At 43.2% G+C, this 8,966-nt stretch overlaps 1 protein-coding gene across 1 annotated transcript; it reads left to right on the top strand.

Moving 5' to 3' along the window:
• The first annotated feature begins 530 nt into the window (after nucleotides 1-530).
• On the top strand, nucleotides 531-2,112 carry hoxb13a (homeobox B13a). The gene is made up of 2 exons (XM_053443828.1): nucleotides 531-1,257; nucleotides 1,865-2,112. The coding sequence occupies exons 1-2, from the start codon at nucleotides 531-533 to the stop codon at nucleotides 2,110-2,112; spliced, it is 975 nt and encodes a 324-aa protein (XP_053299803.1).
• Nucleotides 2,113-8,966: the final 6,854 nt, after the last annotated feature.

Genomic DNA, 8,966 nt, shown 5'->3' with positions numbered 1-8,966 from the left:
TAATTTGAGCTTCACAGGAGAGCTGTTGGTTCTTTGACATAATGCAGCTGCACGAAGTAAAGCGGCGCATTGAGGAGGCTGAACCGAATCTGCTCCTGCTCTTCTCGCGCACAGCTCGAGCCTCATAAAAATATGTTTCCTTGACTGACAGCCAAGCACGTCTCTTCTTCTGCTTCTTTTTTCTCTTGTCACATCACGTGGTCAGCAGGTCTCGTCCAATGGACACACGCCCTCCCCCCTCCTCTACTGGTCCTGGGGGCTTGTTGCGTCAAGGTTGCGCCTGAGATGTAACCGGAGGTCCAGCCGGTTATCGGGAGTCTTTGCCTGCGAGCCAGCGCCATCACTCAATGGTGCAGCAGGGAGGCGCGCACGTGCTACGACAGTGCGCATCTCGGTCCATATGTGAATTACCTGAGCTGTGCATGAGAGCACCAGATCACCTCACTCAGCCAATGTAGCAGCCACAGGACCGCACAAAGTCTGAGAGGAAACGGCGACGCACGGAGGCCAGATCGTGAAAAGTAGCGCCTATGACAGCCTCCCTGGTCCTAAACCCTCGCTGGCCAGCGGACGCGCTGATGTTTGTGTATGACAACAACCTGGACGACCTGAACAAGAACATGGAGGGACTGGTGGGAAGCGGGAACTTCGCTGCAGCCTCAGCGGCAAGCCAGTGCCGCAACATTATGGCGCACTCTGCGGCTGCGGCTGCTCTGGGCGGTCACCCATCCGGCCTGATGCACTCCTCAGCCGGCTACTCCACAGTGGACGTGTCCGCCTCTGGCTCCAGCGAGACCGGCGTATCTTCGGGGAAGCAGTGCACGGCCGGACCGTGTCCGGTGGGCGCCGTCCCGCATCAGAGCTCATCTGCCGCCACTGCGTTACCGTACAGCTATTTTGGTAACGGCTACTACCCATGCAGGATGGGGCGGGGTTCCGTCAAATCATGCACCCAGGCGGCCGGAGCCGCGCTCAGCTCACAGTACATGGACACGACGGTGAATCCTGACGAATACCCAAACCATCGAGCCAAAGAGTTCGCCTTTTATCACGGCTACCCGAGCCCCTACCAGTCCATGGCCAGCTACCTGGACGTGTCGGTGGTCCAAACCCTGGGTACCGGGGAGCCGCGCCATGACACCCTGCTACCCATGGACAGCTACCAGCCCTGGGCTCTGACCAATGGCTGGGGGGGACAGATGTACTGCTCTAAGGACCAGGGGCAGGCCGGACACCTCTGGAAGTCCGCTCTTGCTGGTAATAAATATGTTTTTTAAATATATATATATATATATATTCATATTTAAACACTGTTAGTGAGTGGAAACATTTGAATGAACGAAGAATGGTGCACAACCCACCTAGACAATACTTAGCAGATTATGGCACATTTTAAAGAAACGATTGCAAGACTGTAATTTTGATGAAATGTTTAACCAATCTGATCTACACAGTCATATGCGTATCTTTTACGATAAACACTCAATCCTTGACACAGGTTTCAAACTTTTAGATAAATAAACATAGCATTTATAATATGATAAGACTATCACATGGGACAGCTGAAATTCGTTACATTAACAGTGTATATTTGCACATGGACGCACAAACATGTGACCTACAGTGTATTGAAGGACACTCCGTACAGGTGCTGCTCGCAGACAGCAGACATGTTGCCTGTCTGTGTCCCAGTTGATGTCCATCAGCTCCAGGCATCAAGCCACACACACTAAATGCAACAAAGCACCGCTGTAAACTTTATCACCCTAGAGACACCAGGAGTGTGTTTCTGTGTCCCGGTGTGTGCAGCCTCTCACTCAGCCCGCTGTCTCTGTCCTCTGCTTCTTTGTCCGCTGTCAAACAGATGTGGTGGCGCACCAGCACGACGGCTCGCCTTTCCGCCGCGGCAGAAAGAAGCGGATACCGTACACCAAGGTCCAGCTGAAGGAGCTGGAGAAAGAGTACGGCGCAAACAAGTTCATCACCAAGGACAAGAGGAGGAAGATCTCGGCCTTGACCGGGCTGTCCGAGCGGCAGATCACCATCTGGTTCCAGAATAGGAGGGTGAAGGAGAAGAAGTTTGTGGCCAAAGTGAAAACCAGCGCGCCGTAGCATGTCGGCCCATGTTGCTAGGACGATTTCATGAAAGAACTGGCAGTAGTTGACTGACATACGTAAAAAATGAACTGAAACGAAGTGCCAAAAAGAGAGAAAAATAGTGAAATTCGATGTGGAGGTCCAGGAGTGTGGAGTGGAAGAAGAAAAGATAAACAAAAAGGACATAAAGGACAAAAAACGGTTAAAGAAAGAACCAAAGCCCTCTGACCTTCTTTTCAGAGGCATCCTGTAAATACAGCACCTTCCTGCCTGCTTCGATCTAGCTGTCTGTCTCCTGTCTGTGTTTTACTGTTTGTCAGTGTTGTGCGTGACCAGTAGTCAATAGCTGAAAACACATTATTATACTGTCTGTCCGTGTTGCTTAAAACGCTTGTAAACCAGTAATCATAATAAATTCTTGTAATCCTCATGTAGTATTAGCTTTTTATAAATTGTATTTCACCAGTATCCAAACTGGGAACTTTGGATTCCTGTTCGTAAAATGCCCCGCCAGCAAACTACTGTGCGCCCCGTCACATTGGCAAACAAATGCGCGTTTGTCTCACGCCAAAGCCTGAAAGTTGATACCTGCTCAATGGACTTACAGTGTTTATGAGAGCGTGAATTCGTATTTGGATCCGGCTCCGTCTGGAACATCACCACAACAACACTATCCATATCCCGCGACCATTTTACAGGCCTGTTCGCTCCCTCACGCCAAGGCTGAGTCCTTCCTCAGCTGCCACTTCTCTGCTTGTCTCCACAATAGAGACTCCGAAGTGTATATATTCAATTCAACTCACTTTTATTTGCACAGCGCAAAAATGACAACTTACATTACCCCAAGGTACTTTGCAAAATAAAAGTAAAAACCCAACAGTTCCCACAACAAGAAAACACTTTGGCAACAAGACGAAAAAAATGTCATATTTTACAGGAAGAAACCTACAGGACTAAATAAAAAATGTTTTAATATATGTATACTACATGTTCCTGTAATGATGCAAATAACAACTTGTACCAGCATTATACAGGCTCATATGATTATTTTTTTTATATAATATTATTGTTTTGTGTGAGTGCTACAATGTGAAAACTCTACGCAGAACTGCAGGAGTTACCAGAGTGAAATTCAATTTAGCGATCAGAAATCTAAAGTGAATTGTTCATGCAAAATTAACACAACAGACCTTTTCACATTTTAGAGTGAAAAGTGAGCAAAATATACACAAAAAGCTGTAAAAAAATGGAATGGGGGAAATGTATTGAACAGATTTAGTTATTTGAAAGAAATTATAACAGAATAGAAATTATAGACCGATGTAAATGTGCGTCTTTAAACCATATATGCACGTATGCAAACAGATACGAATTTATACTTTGTTTGTGCGCTCTCTGCACATCCTGTTGCCAGTGTTTGTGTGTCTGTGCGTGTGTGTCGGACCATTACAAATGATCATTGAAATTAAGAGAGATTTACAGTGAAGGTGGACATTTAATTGCGATTCATCTGAGTTATTTCCAGGTAATAAGGATTTGTTGAAAATGTGTGTGTGTGTGTGGGGGGGGGGGGGGGGGGGGGGTGCACCGAGGAGGTTCAACAGCAGCGAGAGGACGTTTAACTGGGAAACAACACGTAAACCGGTGAAATAGAAAGACTGAAAGACAGAGTGTAGTGGGAACTGATGGCTTCGCTCTAATTTAGTAAGGTCTCTACTTAACTATTCAAAGTGAGATAGTGTTTGTAATGACGGGGCTCTATACAAATACAATTAAATGTAATGGAATTGAAAAGCAGAGACAACAACAGGATACAATAGCTGCGCATTTATCATGAATAAAAAGAAGCTGAATTCTGACCAATGTAAAACTGACCTCTCTCACTATCTGTGTGTGTGTGACTGAGTGTGTGTTTGTGTGTGTGTCCCACCATTAAACATTAACATTGAACTTGACAAACGGGCCGAGCTGCGGCGGCCTGTTGACTCGCTTTACTGCTCGGTCTCTGTCCTCCTTCAAAAACCAACAATGCGGACGGAAGCCCTGAAGCTTATAAAGCTCGTCGTCCCCTTTGGTCCAAATACCAGAGAGAGGAGGAAGAGAGGAGGAGGAGGTGGAGGAATAGAGGAGGCCTCTGAGCCGCACCACGCAACTCATGTGTTTATTCTTACTCTTTTTTCAAATTGAAAATGTAATCAAATATATCTGTTACATGACGTTACACTTGGATAAATGTGCCAAAAATTGATGAAATGTCAATTTAAGTAGATTAATTCAATTAAAACAACAGCAATAATCAAGGTAGTAATAACTTCATTATTCCCCGTTCATTTCACACCATTACTCAGGTAGGCCTTTGTACATATTATTATAATTTTTTCTACTCCTATATTAACAAGACAAATTATATATTTTGTAAGGCTCAGGCTGACAGACATTTCTGCTTACGGAACATATACACTAGGAGTGTGGTGTATTTCCTCCACACATTTCTGAAATGTAGTGTCCTTTTTCTATTTCTCCATTTAATCCTTGACTATTGTGAAATCTGTGCAATAATCTTCACTCCACCAACAACAGACTACACAAACAGCATCCAAAACAGTGAGGTTGTCCATTTATAAGATAGAATTACAAATATATCAATGGAGCCCTCTGCATTTTATAACAGGTACATTTTGATGATGATACATTGTATTTTGCAGGAATTTAATTAATTATTAAATGTTTATTACATTATCACAATTTGACTTATAAAAACCTGAATGTCCTTCACCACACCTTTCAAGGAAAGTCTTAAAATAATTGTAAGTATTTTCATGGTTTCAAACTTAATAGATAACTTTAGATATTATAGATTGTAACTTTAGAGGCAGAATCACAGTGGGCTAAGCAAGTAGAAGAAGAGCAGGGGGACAGAAATGTGCAGCGGTGTCATAGTCACCCTGAGCTGCAACATAAACCGTTCAGTGCTGAAGCTACGGTGAAATGGATGATAAAGGTCACAGCGCTCAGCACTGAGATAATGGACGAAATAAATATTCATAAGAGCCTGAATGTACGACAATGAAGATTCAGTGGAAGAAACTCTGTGACTATACACAGATTTTTGGATGTTACTTCATACTTCTTCAGCATGACACTTAAACCTTTCTAATATTATCAGCTTGACCACAGGGAAGCTTTCTTTAATGCAGGCGTGAATCCTGTTATCTATCTATATATAAATGGATTCAATATATAGAGTCAAATATAGGAAAGGGAAGCAGCGATACATGTGGTCCTGCTGTGGTAAAAAGGAACAAGTGAATAGACTCAGAGTGTATTAAATATATATTTCCTCTCACAGAGGAGAGGTGCAGAGGCAGTGGAGCTGCAAGAGACAGATCTGAAAGAAGCGTCTACTATTTGTCTTATATGACTTGGTGCAGACTGTGTATTCTTTTCCTAGTAATATACAAACTCCCTGAACCTCAACCAACAAAAACACACCCGAGTCAGCACTCTGCAATAATCCAAACACCTTAACAGTGCTGGGGTAAAGTAATCTATTACCCGTAAAGTAAAATTAGCTAAAGGTAACACAAAGTAATGATGTTTCTAAGCACACAAGTAGTAAAAGAATTAATTTACCATGAACGTGAAATATGTGGAGCTCAACTTGATCAAATTTGTAAATAAAAACAGTACTTGTTTAAATGTAGTTGGTTACATTACACACAAGGTCAGTGTTTCGTAATGGAAATGAGCAGTACGCTTGTCCTACAATTCCTTATTTCAGTCTTTGTAATAAAAAATAAGGGTCGTCATGTTTTTTTCTACAGGAGAACTCTTTCTCATATTTTCCGAGTGTCATGATCCTTTGATTCAATCTGTTAGGATGCAGATACTCAACAAGAAGCAGCCACGATAAGTTGCAGGTAAATGCACATTCAATTCAAAGCTGAAGGAATATGCAGCCAGAGCCTTCACAGTATAGTAGAAGGTCTGGCAGCAGCAGCAGCAGCAGCAGCAGCAGCAGCAGCAGCAGCAGCAGCAGCAGCAGCAGCAGCAGCAGCAGCAGCAGCAGCAGCAGCAGCAGCAGCAGCAGCAGCAGCAGCAGCAGCAGCAGCAGCAGCAGCAGCAGCAGCAGCAGCAGCAGCAGCAGCAGGCGTGGGTTACAAACCATCCATTTGGATGGATCTCAGTCACTGTGGGAGGAGAGCCAATTAAAAGCGAATCCAGCTGAGAGGAGGCTCAGAGTTAATGTACCTGCCAGAGGAATGCAGTGTGCGAAACAAGAATATAGTAAAATAGTAAAATCATAACCATGGTTTCATGCCTTTATTTAACTCTTCTTATTGTGGACATAGAAATATGAAGTGCTCACACAAGGCTATTCTGATTTAATTAATGTCCCTATGGATGACAAATGTTTTATAACCAGTTCCATCTGGGATTGTCAGTCAGTGCTCTAAAACATGCACGCAGCACCAAGCAAGATGTTTCTCTTTACTGTGGTGTCACTGCTCTTATTTAGAACAAACAAGAGAGTAAAAGAGTGAACACTGAGAAGTTTTAAAACCTCAAAATCTACGTTTTTATTGAGGACACAGTTTCAAGAGCCAGGCAAGCAGACAGTAACTTTTATATTTGACTTGAATTATGGTGTAAAACGGAGGTTATGCTGTTTGTTTGCAGTAATTATAACATTACTACTTCAGAGACAACAGTAATGAAGGTTGAGGTAGAAATCAATACATGGATGGTGTTTTGCTTTATAATAAAAAAAGGAAAGTGTTCCGTCTTATGTCTTTGCAGCAGGTTCTATTATAAAACACACACACCCCTGTTCAGGTGATAGGACACTGACATATTTTAATGTTCAAACTCTATACCTCAACTTGAAAAAAATCTGCAGATCTCCGAGGTGATGAAATTCAGAGAGAAGCTTTCTTCGCCATTATATGGGGCGTTTCATTTGTGAGTCGTAAGCTCTGCGTGGAATCTGCTTTTATAAACTGTAGCAGAGCGGAAAGCCTGTCTCCTCCCTGTGGGTGTAAAACATAAAAGGTGTTCTGACTGTCAGCTGTCTGTGAGCCGACAGACAGACGGAGCGCTGCAGAGCTGGTTCCACCTTAAATCACATGTGCATCCTGTCCAGCACCAGCCATTTTCTATGCTCCTGGAGCCAACACAATAAAAACGAATTCAACCTCAAAGTATTTTTAACAGGAGAAATAATTGATGTTTTCTATTCAATTCATTTCAATTCTATTCCATTCCATTCCACTCTATTCTATTCTATACTATTCTATTCTTTTCTACAATGGTTTATGGGAGAGTGGGAGACGAGGAGAGGACCCACCCCCTGACACACACACACACACACACACACACACACACACACACACACAAACACACACACATAGCTCCCCAGAGTATACTTTATGCTTCAGAGCAGGAATGCAGGGCCGAGGCTCAGTTTTCTGTCTCAAGTTCATGTCCAACAGACCCCCTCCCTCACACACACACACACACACACACACACACACACACACACACACACGCACTTACCCAACCGTTTTTACCACCTTCTCTTTCCCTGCTCCTCCTCCTCCATCTTTGTCTGCATTGCGGGCTGTCTTTTTGTTTCCCAGTTTGGACTTTGCAGTTGAACTTGAGACAGACAGACAGCTTGTAAACAGTTTGTAGTCTGGCCCCTGTCTGGTCTGGAATGGCCTGGGGGACAAAAGGGTCCAGAAGTGGACACTGGAGTGAAAAATCCTATTTTAACGCGGACACCTTCAAATGAATTTAGAGATGGTTTGCAACTTCAAATGCAAACAGTAAAAAAGGAAAGTAGTGGAAAATAAATAATTGCTGGGAAGGGAAACAGATGCGGAATAGTCTACATAACTGTGAGACATTCTCAAGCTCAAGTGAGAAATGGAATGAGACTGTTGTTTCCGGTCTGAAATTGTATTATACTCTATCAACTTTGTGTGTGTGTGTGTGTGTATGTGTGTGTGCCTTTTTTAACAGCTCAGGAGGAAAAGGAAATGACTGTAAATACTATACAGCCTGACAGGCCTCCAACAAAGATGCGTGTGTGTGTGTGTGTGTGTGTGTGTGTATGTGTGTGTGTGTGTCTGTTTGTGTGATTGGGGGGGTGGAGCATTTCATCATAATGTGTAATAAGTGCAGCGCTACCCTTAATTAAGAATATAATATAAATATATTTTCGGGCACTACTGCCTCAATTAATGTAAGATAGTCTAGCGTGAAAAGAGGAGAGAGGGGGCAAAGCAGACCTGCAGCAAAGGGCTTGGTCCTAACCAAATCTGTGACTGTTGCCGAGGACTCCAGCCTCAGCTCATGTACAAGTATATATGTGTGTGTGTGTTGGTGTATATTTCGACATATATTTTCTCAGAAATGTTCTGAAATGCATTCAATCGTTTTTTTCTTAAAAAGGTCGCACAAAAGCTTACCTGTCAATTTGGGCCCCTATATCCTACATATTATATATGAGAATAAAACACACTGCAAAGCGCAGGCACCGCACATTACATTGGTAACACAGCTCTACAGCGAATAGACGTGTTTGTGTTTTTAAATAGATGAAGGTCTTGGTGATGGGAACATCTGATTCGCTCACCAGGACACCGAGGTGAGTGTTGGATCAATGTGGTTCCCAGAGCTCTATTCAAGAGCTCCTGCAATACTCCCACTCACAATCACATCAACAACTGTCATAGAAACGGATTTTCTGATGGACATCTTGGCCACGGGCACAGGATTGCCACAACAGAAGTAATTACTTCTCTCGCTGATTAAGTCAAATCTTTTAAATATTTGTCTATTAGTTGATCTTATTGTGGGACGAT

The sequence above is a fragment of the Pleuronectes platessa genome, chromosome 16 (genome assembly GCF_947347685.1).
Source record: "Pleuronectes platessa chromosome 16, fPlePla1.1, whole genome shotgun sequence".
Lineage (NCBI taxonomy): Eukaryota > Metazoa > Chordata > Actinopteri > Pleuronectiformes > Pleuronectidae > Pleuronectes > Pleuronectes platessa.
Note: the sequence above shows the minus strand (reverse complement) of the source record. Positions and strands in the feature narration are given on the sequence as shown.

Bases quoted from the DNA above. Each gene is read 5' to 3' on its own strand.
- hoxb13a (XM_053443828.1), top strand. From the start codon at position 531: ATGACAGCCTCCCTGGTCCTAAACCCTCGCTGGCCAGCGGACGCGCTG. The intron at 1,258-1,864 runs GTAATAAATATG...GCTGTCAAACAG, and splicing joins CTGGAAGTCCGCTCTTGCTG to ATGTGGTGGCGCACCAGCAC.